Raw genomic sequence first — 24,672 nt, forward strand, 5'->3', positions numbered from 1 at the left:
CTGAAAAGAGCTTTTGTGGGGTGCTTTCATCAACACCATTGAGCAAGGAGCAAGCTAACAACAGCCTAACTAACGCTTTACCTATCTCCAAATGTCTCTCCCTTCCTCTCACTATAGCAAGATCAGCAGACTAAGAACATGGCTGACGCTGCGTTTTTATAGGGGGGGGGGTGGGGGTCCATGGGTGAGTGCAGCCTGATTGGCTGCCATGTGTCTGCTGACTGTGATGTAGAGGGTCAAAGTTTAGCCCAATGATGAGGTATAGGAGGCGGGTCGAACGCGCTACGTATTCGCTACCCGCCGCGGGCGTGGGTAGCTGATATCCGTGCGAACTACCTGCCGGCCAATCCATTCGGGCCATCTCTACCTGTAAGTATATAAATGGAATGTTGTTAAGAAATTATTTAGGAAGCAGCCTGCCGGGTGTGCAGTCTGAACTCTCGTACTTATCCATGGAGCACCTGTAAGAGGTACATTCAGTAAGTGCTGCTCCAGTTCAATCCAAAATGTATCCTTATTATTCCTATGGCAACACACACATTTGCTCACTAAAAGGTGGTTTGGGGCCTGGGGTTGGTGGTGGTTTGGGGCCTGGGTGGGTGGTTTTGGACTGCTGTTATGGTTTGGAGTTATCACACACCTTAGGAGCACTGGCCCTTAAATTGACATTGCCAAACAGTTGCATGCTGTTTTTTTTTTTTAAATCTATAATATATTCCTCCTCTTCCCTTTATTTCCCCCTCCTTCTAATGACATGATAGCGCACTTCCTAGTATAGACCTCAGTGGGTGTGTCTGAAGACTCTGGGAGGAGGGCGGGTAACAAATACACAATTAGCAAGAGGAGAAAAAAAAGAGTGAGGGAGGAAATTATGTCAGGATTAGCTTCATTCAAAGATAACCAAGATGGAAACTGTCTAGAATAGGATTTTCTGCTTTTTTCTTTATAACATTCACAGGAACCATAATGTAGACAGTGTAATACATTTGTTATATAAGTAGAACTAGTATTTATCTACTTATATATATATATATATGTTTTTATTTCTAGGTTAGCATGGGTGTCACTTGTTCTTTAAGAATTCCCTTCTCAGCAAAGAAAAGAAGAAAGCCGGAATGGCCAAGGGCGAGGATTGAAATAAATCTATAAGTCTCGACATAATATTCATCTTCAATATACTAATAAACACGTCAGATTTTTCCAAACGACTGGTCGTTTGAACGTTTAAACGTCCAGTCATTTGGATGTCAAATTGGGCGTGTGTAAAGTCGGTCGTTCACCTGATAAGACTGGATTTGAACGATCCGCCAAGCGGATCCGTCAAAACCTGGCTAATCAGGTGCGGATTTGACGTCCAAATGACCGGACATTCAAACGTCCAAACGACCAGTCGTTTGGAAAAATCCGACGTTTGTATGCACCTTATGGCTAACATTAAAGAGAACCAGAGATGAAGCACCCTCTTGTATTTTACCTTATAAATCAGTGGGAACATGACAGTAAACACCTAATCTGCCCTTTGTTTCATTGTTCTCTGTGTAATCTGACTGTTATCACGTCTGATAAGAATCCCCGACTGAGAAGTCAGGCTGCTCCGTCTAGCTTTGCTACAGAAAGATTATAGCTAAGTCTGTCTTCTGTGGTGTTATTTCAAGCCCAAGCCTGCCCCCTTGTGGCTTTGCTATAATGACTCAGCAATAATCATTCCCAGCAAAGCCAGATTTAATTGCTCAGTCTGGGATTCTTGTGACTGCTGTTAACAGACACTTTTAGCAGTGAGGAGGAAACAGAGAGCATGGTAAGTGTTTTCTCTAATGTTCTTACTGATATACATGGTAAAATACACAAGGGTGCTTCCTCTCTGGTTCCCTTTAAAAACCTTGTAGGAGACACTAGGAAATCAAATCAATTTTCCCATTGTTCAATCTTGAAGGAAAGATTATACCGACTGGAGAGATAAAAGTTTATTCTTTCTAAGGACTGGTGCACACCAGAGCGGTTCGTGAGCGTTTTTTACAACTCTTGGGGATAGAAAACCGCGGGGCTAATGTATTTCAGTGGGCTTGTGCACGCCAGAGTTGTTTGTTTTTTCCCCAAACGCAAACTCAGCAGCTGCAACATTTTTTAGATTTCTGAGGCGTTTCTGCAAAATGTTAAAGTATAGGAAAGTGGAAAACGGCTCTGAGTAACAGCTTTACTGTAACAATATATCAAATCTGCTACACAAAAACAATCCAAAAACCGCTAGGCATGTTTAGACAACCTCTGTAAGCATGCCTAGGAATCGCTCAGAAAACCGCTTCAAAAACCTCTAGTGTTAGCAGATCTGCTAGAGGTTTTTGGTGTGCACTGGCCCAAAATTCAGAGATGGAACGATAGCGTCACCACAGTCATGGAGGTATTACAACGGTAAAAATGATGAGATCCATTAGTGATCCTATAGTGTCCCTAGTGGAGAAATCTAGTATTTAATCTGCGTTACAAGTTAATCAGGGAAAAACACCCACTGATCACTGGTAGGCAGGAAGATTTGATCCTTTGGGCAGGATTATACATAATGATGGAAATAAAGTCATCAAAGGATCATCATCACCAGTCACCTGATAGATCCATCTACCCTCACGGCTCTCACATTTAAAAGGACACACCCATAAAGCCTCCATATTTGGTAATTAGGAAAGGATTTTTATCTATTTATATTATTATTCACAGTGCAGCTATCTGAACAATTTATTTATCAATTGTTTCCTTATTTATAGTCATAAATAGCCACCGAACAAAGGGAATGAATTCCTCCAGTGCACCGGAAGATTTCATTCTGTTTTGATATATTTATACCCATTCACAGTGGGTGTATATATATATATATATATATATATATATATATATATATATATATATATATTTATATTTTTTTATTATTTATCATCAATAGTTAATTGATAGCCGTCTGTGATCCCAGAACTTTTGGAGTATAAAGCCAGATCTCAAGTTCCCTTCCAAAAGCCTCTGTATTTTGATATTTTACAATAGGGCCACGCCTAGCTAATTTAGTGCCAATTCATGGTCTTTATTATAGCTAAGATAGCTCAAATTAGTCCCAATTTATCTTGTCCTGTATTGTAAGATAAAAAACGTTAAATTTCAGACAGAGATAGAATTCCTGTCATTTAATTGGTTGCATATACATTATATGGGGACAACGCCCATTTGTCATATTTGCTAATTCATAGCTATGCACCACAGTCAAATGGAACTGTGTGTTTTCGGGTTAGATCAGGCATAGGCAAACTTGGCCCTCCAGCTGTTAAGGAACTACAAATTCCACAATGCATTTGCCTTTATGAGTCATGACTGTGTCTGTCAGACTCCAGCAATGCATTGTGGGACTTGTAGTTCCTCAACAGCTGGAGGGCCAAGTTTGCCCAGGCCTGGGTTAGATCATATAGAACTGCTTCGTTTCTTTAGTCTTTGATCCATTGAAGTCGTGTTATCTGGCTCATTGCAAGAAAAACCTTGCAAATTTATGTAAATCAAAAGTGCAATTTTATATTATTTTGATATATTGTTATATTTATTTAATATTAAATTCATATTTTTTTTCCAAATTGGTCTACGTTTCATGTTTAAACCAGTACTGTGCGAAACCTACGATAAACAAACTCAAAAGTTGGGCGTGTGTCATAATTTGAAGCTCCTCCCATCTTTTAGGAACTTTTGAATTATCAGTTGCTATCATTTTACAAAACACCTGACACCGGGAACACATCAGTACCTCCCCTATAAAATCACCATACCATTAGTCCTGCCCTCAGTGCTATAGAAAGAAGCAGACTAGGCAGACATAATCTACCACGGCATTAGCAGCTCCTATCATACTGGAGAAAGATTCTACTTCACATTACAAGTCTGCTCCTAAATCCCTGGGGGGCACTTGTCCTGGAAGATTACTGGAGACAATGTTACCAGGTCACTAATAACTCTAGTCTTTCCCAGTAATCTTCCAGCATATGTCCTCTGAGATGATCAGCAAGAAATGAGAGGTTAGGATGAGTCCCCAGCTTGGAGAAAGTCCTGAATGTAGAGCAGGTGACATCTGTAGTGTAGTTCCAGCATTGTGAGGCCATTGCTGCTGCTCTAATAATATGTGCTTCCAGGAGACTTGTGCTTGTATCCCCGTAGCTTCATAAGCTGCCTGACTGTAACTTTCCTCCACATTCCTAATGTGACTAAGGAAGCTCTCCTGTATGACTTCTCTGATGTTTAATAAGACTAGCTTTCTTACTGAAACATTTCCCACACTCTGAACACACATAAGGACGTTCTCCTGTGTGACTTCTCTGATGTTGAAGAAGATCAGTTTTCCGAATGAAAGATTTCCCACACTCTAAACATGAATAGGGACGCTCTCCTGTGTGACTTCTCTGATGTCTAAGAAGATTACCTCTCTGACTAAAACATTTCCCACACTCTGGACATAAATAAGGAGTCTCTCCTGTGTGACTTCTCTGATGTCTAAACAGACAAGATTCCTCACTGAAACATTTCCCACACTCTGGACATGTATATGGACGCACTCCTGTGTGACTTCTCTGATGTCTAAGAAAATGACTTTTCCGACTAAAACATTTCCCACACTCATAACATGAATAAAGACTCTCTCCTGTGTGACTTCGCTGATGTATCAGAAGACAAGATTTCTGACTGAAACATTTCCCACACTCTGCACATGAATAAGGCCGCTCTCCTGTGTGCGTTCTCTGATGTCTACGATAATCACTTTTCTGAGAAAAACATTTCCCACACTCAGAACATGGAAATTGCTGCTTCCTGGTATGTACTCTCACATGTGCAGCAAGATGTGATGTGTTTTTGCGATATTTCCCCCATTGTGAGCACCGATAATTCTTCCCACCTCCCTCTCTAACAATAAAAGAGTTACTGGAACATTCCCCAGAATAAGACGGATCTCCTGATCTATCGGCACTGTGACACTTTGGATGGGTATTTGAGGTAACAGGATGGGATCTATCAGAAGGTTCCTCAGGATTGGAGAGATCTGGTGATTTGTCCTCATGGTGACGTCTGTTGGGTATATTGTCAGCAATGGAGTTTCCTGCTGGTAAATGTAGTGCAGCACCATTATCTTCTGCACCATAACCTGTTGGAGAAATAATAACAGTCAGAGAACAGTCATTGTCCTGTCAGCAGTCATGTGTGTTGCCGTAGCAGTGACAGATAATGACAAGAGAATATACAGGGTGGTGCAGGAAAGACCCCCGTGCTCCTCTTACTCTATCCCCGCTGTGTGGGGTCTCCGGCATTATGAAGCCTGTGTCGCCTCCATTTTCTGCAGTATGAGAGCGTTACCTATACGGCAGCACATGCAGGTGACACAGGCTTCAGGTAAGCCGGAGGATAGAGTAAAAGGCACACGGGGACCGGCTAGCCGGAGGGCTGTCTGTATACTCACGCTCATTAGCCCCAGCGCTCAGCGGATCTGTCAGAAACAGTCTTATCAGTCTGCCAACAGACTGTACACACATCCTACTGTCGGCAGAACGCCCGCACAGCGGGAGGGTCTGACGGATCCGCCGTATGTTACAATAGAGCGTGTGTACGCACCTTAACCTTTCTTGGTAAGTGAGACTTTCCATCCCTCGTATCAATTTTGTTGCCCGTCTCTGCACCTGCTCTAAAACTGCAATATCTTTCCTGTAATGTGGTGCCCAGAACTTAATTCCATATTCCAGATGCAGCCTTACTAGAGAGTTAAACAGGGGCAATATTATGCTAGCATCTCGAGTTTTTAAATCCCTTTTATAGCATTCTTCAATTTAATTTTCTTTAGCTGCAGCTGCTTGGCATTGGATACGATTATTTAACTTGTTGTCGATGAGTACTCCTAAGTCCTTCTCCAAGTTTGATGTCTCCATCTGTATCCCGTTTATTTTTTATGATGCTAGATCATTGGTACGACCAAAAGGCATGACTTTATTATTTTTTTAACATTGAATTTTATCTGCCATTTATGTGCCCATATAGCCATCCTATCCAGATACTTCTGCAATATGTCACCATCTTCCTGAGACGTAATAATTCTGCACAATCTTGCATCTTCTGCAGAAATAGCAACATTATTTCTTACTTACTAAATTGAAGAGCACTGGACCCATTACTGACCCCTGTGGGACCCCACTGCTAACAGTCGCCCATTTTGAATATATTCTGCACAATTTTGTGTCATCTGCAAAAATAGCAACATTATTTCTTACTTACTAAATTGAATAGCACTGGACCCATTACTGACCCCTGTGGGACCTCACTGCTAACAGTCACCCATTTTGAATATGATATATTGACCACAACTCTTTGCTTTCTGTCCATTATCCAGTTCCCTATCTATGCACATAGACTCTTCCCCAGTCCTTGCAATATCAACTTTTGCACCAGACAGTTGTGGGGAGCAGTATCAAAGGCCTATGCAAAGTCCAAGTATATCACATCTACAACATTCCCAATATCCACACTAGCGTTCACCACCTCATAAAAGCCGAGCATGTTAGTTAAACAGGACCTGTCCTCAGTAAACCCATGCTGATACTAAGAAAAAGGGGCCTATCGATAACGGAACTTAATTCCCTTAGCACCTGAGGATGTATGCCATTTGGGCCAGGTGCGTTATCTACAGTATTTGTATTTTATTTAGTCTTGTCTTCATTCCTTCCTGCATTAAGTATTTCATATTAAAATTGGAGGATTGGGACCCTTCTGTCATTTGCAACAGTGATGCTTCAACAGCAAGCATTCAACAGCTCCGCCCTACCTTGGTCATCTACCACTGAGTTCCCTCCCTTATCCTTTAGGAGTCCAATACAGTCCAACTTATATTTGATATCTCTAGCGATTTGATTTTTAGCTTCAATCTTTGCCAGCCTAATTTATGTTTTACAACTTTTATTGCACTCCTTATACTGTAATTGCTTAATGCAGCCTCGGTCCCCTCCTATTTTAAGGACGTATAGGCACTTTTTTTCCACTTCTATAACCTTTCTATTCATCCATAGAGGATTTTTTTATTCCTAGAAGTTTTGTTTCCATATGGGATACATTTACTACAATATTGATTGAGAATAATTTTAAAAGTTTGCCATTTCCCTTCAGTGTCCTTCCCTTGTAGTATACTATCCCAGTTCACCGAACTTGGAGCATGCCTGAGCAGATTGAACTTTGCTTTTCTAAAACTCATAGTTTTAGTTGTTCTGCTGCCTATCAATCGGGGGCCTATCAATCCCCAGATCAACAGTTATCACGTAGGCCAACCACAGAAATATACACTACAGCACTTTTTGAGCTGGAACACCCTGCCCAGTACTGCCAGATGTCAGCAATCAGGATCCTCAGCAGCATCAGCCATCACCACAGGTTTCTTTCATGAAGAACTGGGTCATCACTATTCACCTCCCTCTGTCCCCCTCCCCCCATGTCTCCTTAGAGATGACAGATGATTGCCAAGTGCACCGTAGTATGGCAGCCTCGGCTCTTGGTTTTTGGACATTATCCCACCCATCCTTCCAGAACCTGTATGAGCCAAAACCGATTCCGGGTTCAACTATGTACGGCTTGTATTTACGGAAATAAATGATTCTGATGTTGTGATCACTATTCCCCAAATGTTTTTGAACCTGCACATTTAATAAATTGGCCTCAATTCACTAAGATCATGCTGGTGATAATAAGGCAAGAGAAAACTTATCACCACACTTTGATCAATATCTTCAGTGTTAATTCAATAAAGAAGCTTGTCTTATTAAGGTGTGGAGATAAGTTTTCACAGTGAGAGTGTTGTCTTATCACTTCTGTCCTTAAGTTATCACCTCTGCAGTTATTTTCATATGTAGTAAATAGGGAGGGGAGGAGCAGTTGCAGGCAGAATGTTGCTCCACCCCTCCTGCTGCCTCCTCTGCCGGGATGATTACAGCTAGTCTGTGTAGACAGCCAGGGTAGGAGAGAGAGAGGGTGTGTGTGCGCCTGTGTGTGCCTGTGTGTTGTCTCTCTCTCCCTCCCTCCCTCTCTGTGTGCCTGCTGTGTATATTTCTCTCTATACAGAGTCTATTCATGCATACACCAAGAAATAATAAAGCAGACAGCTCAGAATGCTTCACTTTACATTGCAGTCTTTAATAACACTCCACTTAATGACATCTCAGGCCAGGAGATAACTTCTCACAGACTTAAAGAGGAACTCCAGTGAAACTAATGTAATAAAAAAAAGTGCTTCATCTTTACAATAATTATGTATAAATGATTTAGAAAAAAGACAAGACAAATAACATTTATATCGCGCTTTTCTCCTGGCGGACCCAAAGCGCCAGAGCTGCAGCCACTAGGACGTGCTCTATAGGCAGTAGCAGTGTTAGGGAGACTTGCCTAAGGTCTCCTTCTGAATAGGTGCTGGCTTACTGAACAGGCAGAGCCGAGATTCGAACCCTGGTCTCCTGTGTCAGAGGCAGAGCCCTTAACCATTACACCATCCAGCCACTCATTTAGTCAGTGTTTGCCCATTGTAAAATCTTTCCGCTCCCTGATCTACATTCTGACATTTATCACATGGTGACATTTTCACTGCTGACAGGTGATGTCACTGGAAGTAGCTGCTTGCTTTTTGGCAGTTGGAAACAGCTGTAAACAGCTATTTCCCACAATGCAATGAGGTTCACAGACAGGAAACTGCCAGGACCATAGTCCTCACAGTTTCCTGTGGGAGGTGTTTCACCACAATTTCAGCCATACAGAGCCCCCTGATGATCCGTTTGTGAACGGAAATACATTTCTCATGTAAAAGGGGTTATCAGCTACTGATTGGGATGAAGTTCAATTCTTGGTCACGGTTTCTTTTTAACTCTTGTATTCCTCTCTGTGAATTAACTGCCTGTCTTTAACTTTAGAATTATGTAGTTATTTTAAGGATTGAAATGTTAACTTTAGAGATCTCTCCTTAACTTAAAGACTGAAGAGGCAACGTTAGGTTTGCCTGAGGTAAATTGTTCAGTGAATACTACATGCCTTATCACCATGGTGATAACACTAGAAACAGCTCAGAAACGTTATTAAAGACAAGAGATGAGCTTAGTGAATTGGGGCCATTATCTGGACTATTTGAAATGACCAAATCCAGTTGACCACCGCCACCTAAACCGTTTTAAACCTTTTATCTTGTTTTATCCTACTGGCGCCTCTGTATCCTTGCACATTGCAATCTACCATCAGTGACCAGCCCACTCAATGCGGCCAATCCAGGCTGAATAGCACAAACCATCCCACAATGGCTGCAATTCACCAAGCATTACCCCATTCAGCAATGCAGAAAACAGCTGATTTTACCCAACATTCAATCAAATGTCAATTCACTAAGTCTGTTGCCATATGGGAAAGTAAAATGACCGACTAGAGAGGTAAATTACTGACTTGTTAAAAAAACACTTCAATAAATGTCACTTCACTAAGATTAGAGCATTTGGTTAACAACAAGTGAGATGTTCAGTATATTAAGAGCAGCCTGGAGCTGTTGGTAACTACCAAACTGCCATTCAGTAAAATGTACAGGCAGTGGAGCCAGCCAATAGGAGGAGCCACCCTGTCCTGCTACTCCCTCCATTGGTACCGATATACTCCCGGGCGGGACATCAGAAAGTATGAGGTTTCCCCTGTAATCCTTTAGATGTGAACAGGGAAAGACCGATACACAGAATACACATTGTCTTGTTGGGGCACCAAATAGGTGGGAAATGGCCCTGGGTGTAACACATTGTTATATGTGGCAATGGACAAGGCTGCTTGTTCACCTGTAAATGGGATCCCTAAGTCACTGGTCCCCATCATGTCACTCTCCTCTGCAGACTGCTGCACCTCCTTCACATGTGTCTCTTCATCATCTCCATCCTCCAGCTTCACATCCATCACTTCTTCACCCTAAACACAGAAAATAACAGGAAATAACACTGTTACAATGCAAGCACTGATGAAGTGAGGTCATTCCATATGGAGTCAGTGTTGTGTTTACAGCCTCAGTTCCATCTACCTGATGAGGGTGGGGGGTGGGGTGATCTTCCTGTTTACAATCCTGGGAATAAAGAGGACCTGTATATCTCTCCGGTGAGGTTCTGTTACTGGATCCTCCTGTAGGGAACACACACAGGGGTGGAAAAGGCAGAAATATAAGATTCCTCTATCACAGCATAAAAGTGATCTCTGCCATGTAGTCCCAGTGACTGCTGTACAGAAGCAGCTTTGTGTGTGGCTGGGGGAGCTCTGCAGTGTATTGCAGCTCACAGACAACTAACCCATGCTCTATAATAAGCTCATTAGATGGGGAATAGCAGGGACGTCACAGTCATATCCAGGGAGAGGTATTCATCCTACTCACCCCTGTCAGATATGTGGGCGTGGCTGCACAGCCCTCCGTGTACGAGCGTGGCCATGCCACGTGTGAGAGTACAGCCACGCCTGCACAGTCCACGAGAGGCTTTGTGTTAGCGTGCAGGCGTGGCTGTACTCGTGCATGAGCAGTACAGACACGCTCGTACACAGAGGGGAGTGCAGCCACAGGAACACATGTGACAAACTCTTGTGTAATATGTTCAGAGGGACCCTGCGCAGCAATGGTGGGCTTGTAGAGCAATTAGGAAGCCTCTGCACTATCCAGAGCATTCCTTCTACTTGGGGATCTTAAAAAAGCAATGCTTAGTGTGTTTTGCCTTCTTAAAACAGAAGGTATTTGCGATAATTCAGCTTTAAGTGTTTAACTGTGGTTACCCACAATGCACCACTGCTGAATATGCAAATTATCTCTGAAACAGGCTGTCTGCATGTGGGGTTGGTGTGGCTCTGTAATATGTATAAGCTACAGGCTCACTATGCACCAGCAGTTCTGGATGTAAGCCTGGTTTCAGGGGCGTAAAGAGATAATCTGCATATTCAGTAGTGGTGCATTATGGGTAACCACAGTTACACACTTAAAGCTCAATTATCGAAAATATCTTCTGTTTAACCAGTTGAGGACCGCGGTGTTAAACCCCTCTAAAGACCAGGCGATTTTTAATAAATTGGGCCACTGCAGCTTTTAAGACCTAGCTGCAGGGCTGCACAACTCAGCACACAACTGATTCCCCCATCCTTTTCTCCTCACCAACAGAGCTCCCTATTGGTGGGATCTGATCGCTCCCCAAATGTTTGTTTGTTTTTTTATCAATGTTTATTTCTTTATTTTTTAAATAAAATGACCTATTTTTATTTAATTTATTTACTACCTGATTGCCCGGCGTTGCCCAGGTATGTGCTTGGCTGGTGTCGGCTCCACCCACTTTTTCTAACCCTAACACACAATTACTCAATGACCAAGTTTGTGAGCTTTGTAGTCTTTGGCATCAATAATTTGCATTGAAATGAAAAAATCTAAAGGGGTTGTTTGTGGCTCCACCCCCTTTTCTGAATTTGGACCCCAGTCACCCAATGACCAACTTTACCAGGTTTGAGGCCTGTGCCATTAACAGTGCAAGAATGGTAGCAATTAAATATTCCCTTGAAAAGCAATAGGTGAAGCTTTATACACTTTTGTAGGCTCCACCCACTTTTCTGAATATTAATCCCATTCACTGAGTGACCAACTGTGCAAAGTTTAAGAACCCTCCCATTAACAGTGTAAGAATGGCTGCAGTTTACATTTTCCCAGTGAAATTTGTATTTGTCTCCACCCACTGATGCCCCGGCGTTACCCGGGTATGTATTTGACTTGTGTTGGTTCCGCCCACTTCTTGTAACCCTAACGCACAAACACTCAATGACCAAGTTTGTGAGCTTTGGTGTCTTTAGCAACAATGCATACACCAGCGCACGAATACGCCCAGAGCGACACGTACTGCATAATGTCCGCCCATATGAGGGAGTGAGTGCACCGCCCATGCGGCGTTAGGCCAATCAGCCTACCGGTATAGGGGAAGCCTGTTTGAATAACTGAGGCTGCCCAATCGGCAAGGCAGGATGCAGAGTAACCCTCCCCTCAGCTGCACTCACTCCCTCATATGGGCGGACATTATGCAGTACGTGTCGCTCTGGGCGTATTCGTGCGCTGGTGTATGCATTGTCCTGTTTAAAGGGCTGGATGTATAGGTAAGATCTATGGACCCTTATATTAACCCTGCAACATGTCTATGTATAACAGGTGGGCGGATAAGGACTCACCTCCGCCCCTCCTGGATATCCACCTCTATCCCTCCCATATCCTCTATATATATGGCTGTGCCTGATGGGGCACTTCAGCTCTGACGGAGGCTATTATGATGGGGGGTTCTATTGTACATTTGTAAATATGTGATTTAGGATGTTATATGACTACTGTAGATATGTATAGCACACTTTCTGAGGAAGCCGTTTAGGTGAAACACGACCATGTAAAAGTTTGTACAGCACCTTGCACTATTTATTTTGTTTGTAATCCACCCATCTATCATTGGGGCTCTGGGGGGGTTAATTACCCTAGGTAATGCATCAGTTCTTGATCCTATAATAGATATTTCTGGTGGCATTTCACCTTACCACCCTCAGAACCACCGTTGTGTATGTTGCTAATGTGGGATAGCTACACCTCTGTTCAGTGTTGGAACAGAGGGGGATAAGCAAAGACCCCCACACTATAGACATTGTTCTCATCTGAGACGTACACAGGAGAACTCTCCAGATCTATGGAAGTCTCCATTTTTAATAATACATGTTATAAGTAAAAATTATTGTGTTTTTACATATGTACCGATAGGGCTATGTCCTTCTGGACTTTAGTGTCTGAATCTATTTCCCTGGTACACCTCATTTTTCGGCTAGTGTGTGCTTACTAGAGAGTTAAACAGGGGTAATATTATGCTAGCATCTCGAGTTTTTATTTCCCTTTTAATGCTGTGAAGAAACGCGGAAGAGCCGCCGCGCTGGATCAGCATGAGGCGGCTCTTTCCGCGCATGGCATGGTGGAACGCGGAAAAGCCGCCGCATCTGACGCGGCGGTTAGAGCGCATGGGCCTGTTCCGAACAGGCTGACCCAGCGCGGGGAGGCTGCCGCCGGTGCTGATGGCGGTGCGACCAACACAGGTCAGCAAGCACATCACAATACAACACTGGTGTGGCTGGGACTGATAGTCCTCCAAGGTTCAGAATGACGCGCGTGCGCGCAGAGAGGCAGAACTTATATGGCAGCCAGAAAAGGGTCAGCTGACCAAGCTGGTCAGCTGACAACTCTGTTCCTTCTCATTGGTCCAACACTTAGGGAGGGGCTGGAAAGTGTGTATACTGCTGGCTGTTCAGTTGCTGGTTGTCTGGCGTTGCGATCACTACGTGGTAGCACTCAGACCTGAGTCAGATCCTAAAGTGTGCCGGGACCAGCTGGAGCTGTAATCCTACACTTAGCTAGATTCTGTTGATAGTATAAAGTACTAGTTTGATTGTGATTATCGGTTATGACCTTTTGCTTGCCTGACTACTCTTCTGAACTCTGATCCTGTACCTTGCTTCTCTGATACTCTGTTGCCGAACCCCGGCTCGCAATTAGACTCTGCATCTGCCTCCTGATTCTGTACCTCGATATTTCTGATACCCTGTTGCCGAACCCTGCTTGTTTATTAGACTCCGCATCTGCCTTCTGAATCTGTACTGCATCTGTCTGTGTGGTAACGACCTGGCTTGTCCGACCTCGAGAACCGACCTTACTGTCAGAGGCGGTTCCCAGTCCTGATAGTGACACTCCCTCCCGAGTGTCACTCTCGTTTTGTCCTTCCTGCTCTCAGCCTGACTCCTCCCCCCGGGAGAGTCCAGGTCTTCGGAAGGAATTTGTGCAGTACTCCTTACTGCTCTGAGGCTTAGTCCTCTAAGTATTACTGTTGCACCAAACACTCTTACTCTACTCAGGTGTCCAGAGGTTAGCTTATATATCTGATTATCGGTGATACTGCAGATCATCAATAATCTGGTATATATCTGTATTCCCAGTGATACTGCAGATCACCGGTAATCAGATCCTCTCTGTGTTACACCGATCGTTACAGAACACCAGACCAAACCAATATGGACGTACTCTCTGACCGTCTGGGGGCAATTGTCTCCTCAATGGACGACATCAATCGAGTGCTAGGTGGTCACCAGACACTGATTGATTCATTATCTGGGTCTTTACAAACCCTCCGGACGGCTGTTGATGAGGTACGATCCCCTCCTAGTTCTGATATACGTATGCCAGTACCTGAGAGATTTTCTGGCCACAGATCTGACTTCCGCAATTTTAGGAGTAGAGTGTTGTCATACTTCGAGTTGAGACCCCAATCCACAGGCACTGTGGCCCAAAGGGTCACATTTATCAAAACATTACTGTCAGGCGATTCCCAGACCTGGGCGTACAGTTTACCTGAGGGTGACTTAGCCCTGACGTCTGTTGACGAATTCTTTAAAGCAATGGCGGTAAATTACGACGACCCAGATATTGCCTCGACCTCGGAGCGGAAGCTCAAGCTATTGCGTCAAGGCAAGGGTCCAGTCGAGGATTACACCTCTGAATTTAGGAGGTGTTCAGTGACAGCCAGGTGGGACACCTACGCCCTGTTAGACTGCTTCTTATCTGGGTTGTCGGACGAGGTCTCTAATCTCATGTTGAGTCAGCCCGAGCCCACGACACTTGATGGAGCCATTTCATCGGCCATCAGAATCGATCGCAGATTACGCTATCAGCGACAAACCCGGGGCAAAGACCAGGTTAAACTAGTGTCCTACGCAGCACCCCCTGAGACACCACCTCCACCTGTTTTACCTCCGCCCGAACCGATGCAGATAGGTCGGTCAAAACTGTCTCAGGTAGAGCGGAGACGCAGAATATCAGAGCAGTTGTGCCTGTATTGTGCGGAGAAGGGTCATAGAGTGCGGAATTGCACCAACAAGCCGGGAAACGGGCTTGCCTAGGAGTAGTGGGGGGTGACACCCTAGGCACACAATTCTCACCCCTTAAAGAGAAAAGGTTGCTTCTCCCTTGGACGATTACATGGGAGAACAAGTCTGTAGCCACTGAGGCTTTTGTTGATTCTGGCTCAGCGGCTAATTTTATGAACTTTGAATTTGCTCAGAAATTGGGTATTCCTCTCACCCCAGTGAAACCTCCCATCCAAGACGATTCTCCCCTGCAACGGAATCGTTCCCTGTCACAGACTCCAGAGGTGAAGGTCACTATAGGGGTACTGCATGCGGAACAACTACAGTTCTTTGTATTACATATGTCAACCTCCACTATCATCCTAGGCATGCCGTGGTTACAAGTCCATTCACCACAAATAGACTGGGCCACTGGTCAGTTAACAACCTGGTCACCTCATTGTTTTCAGCAGTGTTTAGGGAAGCGGATGTTGGGTCAAACCAGGGTTCAGGTGGAAGGTGTACCTGAACATTACTCTGAATATTCTGATGTGTTCTGTCCCAAGGCTGCTGATAAGTTGCCCCCACATCGCCCTTTCGATTGCCCCATCGATCTCCGTTCTGGTTGTATGCCTCCTCGGGGCCATCTGTACAATTTATCTGGACCTGAAAAATTGGCCATGCAGGAGTATATCTGTGAAAATTTGGCCAAAGGCTTCATTCGCCCATCCCGGTCGCCGGCCGGGGCAGGCTTCTTTTTCGTAAAGAAAAAAGACGGGGGCCTGCGGCCATGTATTGATTACCGGGGCCTGAATAAGATCACAGTGAAGAATCGCTATCCGTTGCCATTAATAGACGATTTATTCACGCAGGTCACCGATGCTAAGATTTTTTCGAAATTAGATTTACGGGGGGCATACAATCTGGTGCGTATAAGAAAGGGCGATGAATGTAAAACGGCCTTTAATACACCCGACGGGCACTACGAGTACCTGGTGATGCCCTTCGGGTAATGTAATGCCCCGGCCGTTTTCCAAGAACTCATTAATGAGGTCTTTAGGGAGGTGTTAGGGAGGTTCGTTTTAGTCTATCTAGACGATATACTTATTTTTTCTAACAACCTCTCTGAACACAGAACCCATGTCAGATTTGTACTGGACAAACTGAGGCAGAATTTACTTTACGCTAAAGTTGAGAAGTGTATCTTTGAGGTTACATCTGTCGCCTTTCTGGGGTACATAATCTCCACCTCGGGCCTGTCTATGGACCCTGCCAAGGTCTCCGCTGTTCTGGAGTGGCCTCAGCCGGTGGGGGTGAAGTCTTTGCAACGTTTTTCTTAGGCTTTGCAAATTATTATAGAAGGTACATAAAGGGGTACTCCACAGTTATCGCACCTCTCACCAGTCTCACAAAGAAAGTGGCGGATACTACTCACTGGTCTCCTGAGGCCCTACAGGCATTCTCTACTTTGAAGGATCTGTTCTGCTCAGCACCCATACTAAGACACGTGGACACTTCCTTTCCTTTTGTTGTTGAGGTAGACACCTCAGAGGTCGGGGTGGGGGCTGTGCTGTCTCAACGTTCAGGCTTACAGGGTAGATTGCACTCGTGTGCCTATTTTTCTCGGAGGTTCTCTCCATCAGAGAGAAACTACGATATAGGCAACAGGGAGCTCCTAGCCATTAAACTGGCCTTTGAAGAATGGCGTCATTGGTTAGAAGGAGCAGAACATACGATCACGGTTTATACCGATCACAAAAATCTGGAATACATCGAGGGGGCTAAGAGGTTAAGCCCTCGTCAGGCTCGATGGTCCCTGTTTTTTCCGAGGTTCACATTTATGATTACGTACACTCCGGGCAGTAAGAATACTAAGGCAGATGCGCTCTCCAGGTGCTTTGAGCCAGAGACAGCACAGCCATCTGTCCCAGAGACCATTGTCCCACGGAAATTGGTGTTAGCCACAACTGAGACTTGGGAAGACTGGAAGGAGACTTTAAGTCCTTTTCAGCAGGACATCCCGGAAGGGAAACCAGATGGGGTTATGTTTATTCCATTACCATTCCGTCTCCAGATCCTAGAAATGGTCCATTCAAACAAGAATGCGGGACATCCTGGGGCATCCAGAACGCAAGATCTGGTGGCCAGGTGTGCTTGGTGGCCTTCTCTAACGGCAGATTGCAAAGAGTTTGTTAGGGAGTGTCCGGTATGTGAAAAAAGTAAGCCCTCCCGGCTGGCACCTGTAGGTACGTTGCAGCCTTTGCCCACCCCGAATGAACCATGGACCCACTTGTCCATGGATTTTGTGGGTGAGCTTCCTAGGTCTGAGGGCACGTCGGTCATTTGGGTGGTAGTCGACCGCTTCAGTAAAATGGCCCATTTCGTGCCATTGAAAGGACTCCCCTTGGCCCAGGAACTTGCCGATTTATTCATCATCCATGTTTTCCAACTGCATGGCATTCCGGAAGACATAGTGTCCGATTGGGGAGTCCAATTTGTTTCAAGATTTTGGAGGGCATTCTGTCACCAAATGGGCATGAAACTGTCATTTTCGTCGGGCTACCAACCACAGACCAATGGTCAGACTGAGAGGGTCAACCAATCTTTGGAACAGTTTTTAAGATGTTACGTTGCAGAAGCGCAGAATGATTGGGTTAAGTTTTTGCCTTACTCAGAATTTGCGCACAATAATTTAAAGAGTTCCTCCTCAGGATTCTGTCCGTTTCAGATAGTAACCGGGAAACTACCTAAATTCTCCCCATTGCCAGTCGCCTCCACTCCGTTTCCAGCTCTGGAGGCCTGGCAAAGGTCATTCAAGGACATGTGGTGGACCATAAAGAATAATTTGGTGAAGGCGTTTCAGAGTCAGAAAGGTCAAGCTGACAAGAGACGTTCTTTAGAGTGGAGATTTCAACCGGGAGACTTAGTCTGGGTGTCCACTCGCCACTTGACCTTGAGACAGCCTTCAGCCAAGTTGGGGCCCAGGTTTGTGGGTCCATTCCGGGTAGCGAGAAAGATCAACAATGTCACTTATGCCATCCAGCACGCGTGGTGTAAGGTCCTTCCATGTGTCCCTGCTTACACCTGCAAATCATGTGGGTCCCACTCCTCCTCCTCCTGTAATGATAGATGATCGACCTAAGTATGAAGTCGAGAAGGTTCTAGACTCACGCATAGTACAAAACTCAGTGCAATATTTGGTACATTGGAAGGGGTATGGCATTGAGGAGAGATCATGGGTACCTGAGGGCCGCATGCATGCAGACAAATTAAAAAGGGAGTTCCACACATTGCATCCTGATAAACCTGGTAGGAGCTGTCCGGAGTCCACGCCTCAGGGGGTGGGGTACTGTGAAGAAACGCGGAAGAGCCGCCGCGCTGGATCAGCATGAGGCGGCTCTTTCCGCGCATGGCATGGTGGAACGCGGAAAAACCGCCGCGTCTGACGCGGCGGTTAGAGCGCATGGGCCTGTTCTGAACAGGCTGACCCAGCGCGGGGAGGCTGCCGCCGGTGCTGATGGCGGTGCGACCAACCCCGCGCTCAGGTCAGCAAGCACATCACAATACAACACTGGTGTGGCTGGGACTGATAGTCCTCCAAGGTTCAGAATGACGCGCGTGCGCGCAGAGAGGCAGAACTTATATGGCAGCCAGAAAAGGGTTAGCTGACCAAGCTGGTCAGCTGACAACTCTGTTCCTTCTCATTGGTCCAACACTTAGGGAGGGGCTGGAAAGTGTTTTGGTATATATACTGCTGGCTGTTCAGTTGCTGGTTGTCTGGCGTTGCGATCACTACGTGGTAGCACTCAGACCAGAGTCAGATCCTAAAGTGTGCCGGGACCAGCTGGAGCTGTAATCCTACACTTAGCTAGATTCTGTTGATAGTATAAATAAAAGTACTAGTTTGATTGTGATTATCTGTTATGACCTTTTGCTTGCCTGACTACTCTTCTGAACTCTGATCCTGTACCTTGCTTCTCTGATACTCTGTTGCCGAACCCTGGCTTGCCCTTAGACTCTGCATCTGCCTCCTGATTCTGTACCTCGATATTTCTGATACCCTGTTGCCGAACCCTGCTTGTTTATTAAACTCCGCATCTGCCTTCTGAATCTGTACTGTATCTGTCTGTGTGGTAACGACCTGGCTTGTCCGACCTCGAGAACCGACCTTACTGTCAGAGGCGGTTCCCAGTCCTGATAGTGACACTCCCTCCTGAGTGTCACTCTCGTTTTGTCCTTCCTGCTCTCAGCCTGACTCCTCCCCTCGGGAGAGTCCAGGTCTTCGGAAGGAATTTGTGCAGTACTCCTTACTGCTCTGAGGCTTAGTCCTCTAAGTATTACTGTTGCACCAAACACTCTTACTCTACTCAGGTGTCCAGAGGTTAGCTTATATATCTGATTATCGGTGATACTGCAGATCATCAATAATCTGGTATTCCCAGTGATAATGCAGATCACCGGTAATCAGATCCTCTCTGTGTTACACCGATCGTTACAAATGCATTCTTCAATTTAATTTTCTTTAGCTGCAGCTGCTTGGCATTGGATACGATTATTTAACTTGTTGTCGATGAGTACTCCTAAGTCCTTCTCCAAGTTTGATGTCCCCATCTGTATCCCGTTTATTTTGTATGATGCTAGACCATTGATACGACCAAAATGCATGACTTTATTTTTTTTTTTAACATTGAATTTTATCTGCCATTTATGTGCCCATATAGCCATCCTATCCAGATACTTCTGCAATATGTCACCATCTTCCTGAGACTTAATAATTCTGCACAATTTTGCATCGTCTGCAAAAATAGCAACATTATTTCTTACTTACTAAATTGATTAGTACTGGACCCATTACTGACCCCTGTGGGACCCCACTGCTAACAGTCGCCCATTTTGAATATATTCTGCACAATTTTGTGTCATCTGCAAAAATAGCAACATTATTTCTTACTTACTAAATTAAAGAGCACTGGACCCATTACTGACCCCTGTGGGACCCCACTGCTAACAGTCACCCATTTTGAATATGATATATTGACCACAACTCTTTGCTTTCTGTCCATTATCCAGTTCCCTATCTATGCACATAGACTCTTCCCCAGTCCTTGCAATCTCAACTTTTGCACCAGACAGTTGTGGGGAACAGTATCAAAGGCCTATGCAAAGTCCAAGTATATCACATCTACAACATTCCCAATATCCACACTAGCATTCACCACCTCATAAAAGCCGAGCATGTTAGTTAAACAGGACCTGTCCTCAGTAAACCCATGCTGATGCTAAGAAAAAGGGGCTCATCGATATTGGAACTTAATTCCCTTAGCCCCTGAGGATGTATGCCATTTGGGCCAGATGCGTTATCTATTTGTATTTTATTTAGTCTTGTCTTCATTCCTTCCTGCATTAAGTATTTCATATTAAAATTGGAGGATTGGGACCCTTCTGTCATTTGCAACAGTGATGCTTCAACAGCAAGCATTCAACAGCTCCGCCCTACCTTGGTCATCTACCACTGAGTTCCCTCCCTTATCCTTTAGGAGTCCAATACAGTCCACCTTACATTTTTTTAGAGTTGATATACTTGTAAAACTTCTTTAGGTTATATTTGATATCTCTAGCGATTTGATTTTTAGCTTCAATCTTTGCCAGCCTAATTTATGTTTTACAACTTTTATTGCACTCCTTATACTGTAATTGCTTAATGCAGCCTCGGTCCCCTCCTATTTTAAGGACGTATAGGCACTTTTTTTCCACTTCTATAACCTTTCTATTCATCCATAGAGGATTTTTTTATTCCTAGAAGTTTTGTTTCCATATGGGATACATTTACTACAATATTGATTGAGAATAATTTTAAAAGTTTGCCATTTCCCTTCAGTGTCCTTCCCTTGTAGTATACTATCCCAGTTCACCGAACTTGGAGCATGCCTGAGCAGATTGAACTTTGCTTTTCTAAAACTCATAGTTTTAGTTGTTCTGCTGCCTATCAATCGGGGGCCTATCAATCCCCAGATCAACAGTTATCATGTAGGCCAACCACAGAAATATACACTACAGCACTTTTTGAGCTGGAACACCCTGCCCAGCACTGCCAGATGTCAGCAATCAGGATCCTCAGCAGCATCAGCCATCACCGCAGGTTTCTTTCATAAAGAACTGGGTCATCACTATTCACCTCCCTCTGTCCCCCTCCCCCCAAATCTCCTTAGAGATGACAGATGATTGCCAAGTGCACCGTAGTATGGCAGCCTCGGCTCTTGGTTTTTGGACATTATCCCACCCATCCTTCCAGAACCTGTATGAGCCAAAACCGATTCCGGGTTCAACTATGTACGGCTTGTATTTACGGAAATAAATGATTCTGATGTTGTGATCACTATTCCCGAAATGTTTTTGAACCTGCACATTTAATAAATTGGCCTCAATTCACTAAGATCATGCTGGTGATAATAAGGCAAGAGAAAACTTATCACCACACTTTGATCAATATCTTCAGTGTTAATTCAATAAAGAAGCTTGTCTTATTAAGGTGTGGAGATAAGTTTTCACAGTGAGAGTGTTGTCTTATCACTTCTGTCCTTAAGTTATCACCTCTGCAATTATTTTCATATGTAGTAAATAGGGAGGGGAGGAGCAGTTGCAGGCAGAATGTTGCTCCACCCCTCCTGCTGCCTCCTCTGCCGGGATGATTACAGCTAATCTGTGTAGACAGCCAGGGTAGGAGAGAGAGAGGGTGTGTGTGCGCCTGTGTGTGCCTGTGTGTTGTCTCTCTCTCCCTCCCTCCCTCTCTGTGTGCCTGCTGTGTATATTTCTCTCTATACAGAGTCTATTCATGCATACACCAAGAAATAATAAAGCAGACAGCTCAGAATGCTTCACTTTACATTGCAGTCTTTAATAACACTCCACTTAATGACATCTCAGGCCAGGAGATAACTTCTCACAGACTTAAAGAGGAACTCCAGTGAAACTAATGTAATAAAAAAAAGTGCTTCATCTTTACAATAATTATGTATAAATGATTTAGAAAAAAGACAAGACAAATAACATTTATATCGCGCTTTTCTCCTGGCGGACCCAAAGCGCCAGAGCTGCAGCCACTAGGACGTGCTCTATAGGCAGTAGCAGTGTTAGGGAGACTTGCCTAAGGTCTCCTTCTGAATAGGTGCTGGCTTACTGAACAGGCAGAGCCGAGATTCGAACCCTGGTCTCCTGTGCCAGAGGCAGAGCCCTTAACCATTACACCATCCAGCCACTCATTTAGTCAGTGTTTGCCCATTGTAAAATCTTTCCGCTCCCTGATCTACATTCTGACATTGATCACATGGTGACATTTTTACTGCTGGCAGGTGATGTCACTGGAAGTAGCTGCTTGCTTTTTGGCAGTTGGAAACCGCTGTAAACAGCTATTTCCCACAATGCAATGAGGTTCACAGACAGGAAACTGCCAGGACCATAGTCCTCACAGTTTCCTGTGGGAGGTGTTTCACCACAATTTCAGCCATACAGAGCCCCCTGATGATCCGTTTGTGAACGGAAATACATTTCTCATGTAAAAGGGGTTATCAGCTACTGATTGGGATAAAGTTCAATTCTTGGTCACGGTTTCTTTTTAACTCTTGTATTCCTCTCTGTGAATTAACTGCCTGTCTTTAACTTTAGAATTATGTAGTTATTTTAAGGATTGAAATGTTAACTTTAGAGATCTCTCCTTAACTTAAAGACTGAAGAGGCAACGTTAGGTTTGCCGGAGGTAAATTGTTTAGTGAATACTACATGCCTTATCACCATGGTGATAACAGTAGAAACAGCTCAGAAACATTATTAAAGACAGGAGATGAGCTTAGTGAATTGGGGCCATTATCTGGTCTATTTGAAATGACCAAATCCAGTTGGTTCAGTTACCAATTGAGATTATTTTTTAAAAATTGATCAAAATTTGCCACCAAGGCCGATAGATCAGAAGGCCACACAAATGTAGGGGATTAGATTGTTTTTCATATCGGAAAACATACATTTGATTTTTCTACAGAAATGATCAGATTTTTTTTCGAAGCATCATGTATGGCCACATTGCAATCTACCATCAGTGACCAGCCCACTCAATGCGGCCAATCCAGGCTGAATAGCACAAACCATCCCACAATGGCTGCAATTCACCGAGCATTACCCCATTCAGCAATGCAGAAAACAGCTGATTTTACCCAACATTCAATCAAATGTCAATTCACTAAGTCTGTTGCCATATGGGAAAGTAAAATGACCGACTAGAGAGGTAAATTACCGACTTGTTAAATAAACACTTCAATAAATGTCACTTCACTGAGATTAGAGCATTTGGTTAACAACAAGTGAGATGTTCAGTATTTTAAGAGCAGCCTGGAGCTGTCAGTAACTAACAAACTGCCATTCAGTAAAATGTACAGGCAATGGAGCCAGCCAATAGGAGGAGCCACCCTGTCCTGTTACTCCCTCCATTGGTACCGATATACTCCCGGGCGGGACATCAGAAAGTATGAGGTTTCCCCTGTAATCCTTTAGACGTGAACAGAGAAAGACCGATACACAGAATACACATTGGCTTCAATTCATCAAAGGGTGTTCGATAACAAAATCCCAGTCCTTAAAATACCGCATTCGGTATTTTACACTTCACTGTGCTAATTCATCAATATTTTCCCATGTGTGGTAGAGGTTCGTTAAGTTACCGAAGTAGGCTGTTAGATAACGGCAGAGTGGTGCAGAGCAGCTTGGAATGTCTCTGTGTTGTTACAAGCTGATAACAATAGAAGGCATCCAGACATCCCTTTACATGTAAACGTGTGTTATATTTACTGTTACTTATACTGCCTCTGCTGCTCTGAATCTGTCCATCAGTGTTTCTTAACATTTTACTTCTTTGCCACAACGTAGATAAACTTCCTGGAGACTTTACAAATGCCATGCTTGGTGATTTCACCACATGCATCTTTGTATATTCAAACAGGGACTCAAAGGGTTAAACCACCGAAGGACATCTGGGGATATCTTTTGTCCCGTTATCTCTGCTCACTGCCTGGGAGGTCTGGAAGCTTGTGTGGAGAAGCCTGTGTGACCTATCAGCAGCACTTGCAGGAGAACAGGGGCTGTTTCTATTGGCTGCCTGCTCCTGTTAATCATGAAAACATTCACACAGAAGGCTTTCGAAGCCTGTAACGACAGGGGAGAGCTGGAGATAAACACCAAATGTGCTAGCGAATGTGGTAACCTTGATGAATTAACATTTACTGACATTTGCTGACATGTGTTGAGCACAAGTCGGTAATTTATCTCATTGCTCTGTCATGTCAGCTTCTCATTCGGTAACAGCTTTGATGAATTAACATTTTCTTAAGTGCTCCGTTAACTCAGCTGTTTTCAGCATTACCGAATGCGGTAATGCTTGATGAATTAAAGCCATTGTCTTGTTGGGGCACCAAATAGGTGGGAAATGGCCCTGGGTGTAAGCACATTGTTATATGTGGCAATGGACAAGGCTGATTGTTCACCTGGAAGTGGCATCCCTGAGTCACTGGTCCCCATCATGTCACTCTCCTCTGCAGACTGCTTCTCCTCCTTCACATGTGTCTCTTCATCATCTCCATCCTCCAGCTTCACAACCATCACTTCTTCACCCTAAACACAGAAAGTAACAGGAAATAACACTGTTACAATGCAAGCACTGATGAAGTGAGGTCAATCCATATGGAGTCAGTG

The 24,672-nt window shown here is 44.3% G+C and overlaps 1 protein-coding gene across 2 annotated transcripts in view; it reads right to left on the reverse strand.

Moving 5' to 3' along the window:
• Nucleotides 1-3,523: 3,523 nt before the first annotated feature.
• LOC137524144 (zinc finger protein 3-like) overlaps nucleotides 3,524-24,672 on the reverse strand; it is a 30,296-nt gene continuing 9,147 nt past the window's right edge. For both annotated transcript variants that reach the window (XM_068243710.1, XM_068243708.1), the window contains exons 6-9: nucleotides 24,465-24,591; nucleotides 10,082-10,179; nucleotides 9,846-9,972; nucleotides 3,524-5,161 (exon numbers count right to left, since the gene is read on the reverse strand). In XM_068243710.1, the coding sequence (XP_068099811.1) occupies nucleotides 4,230-5,161; nucleotides 9,846-9,972; nucleotides 10,082-10,179; nucleotides 24,465-24,591 (1,284 nt within the window). In that variant the 3' untranslated portion in view covers nucleotides 3,524-4,229. The remainder of the gene's footprint in view (nucleotides 5,162-9,845; nucleotides 9,973-10,081; nucleotides 10,180-24,464; nucleotides 24,592-24,672) is intronic.

The sequence above is a fragment of the Hyperolius riggenbachi genome, chromosome 7, assembly GCF_040937935.1.
Source record: "Hyperolius riggenbachi isolate aHypRig1 chromosome 7, aHypRig1.pri, whole genome shotgun sequence".
NCBI classification, from domain to species: Eukaryota; Metazoa; Chordata; class Amphibia; order Anura; family Hyperoliidae; genus Hyperolius; species Hyperolius riggenbachi.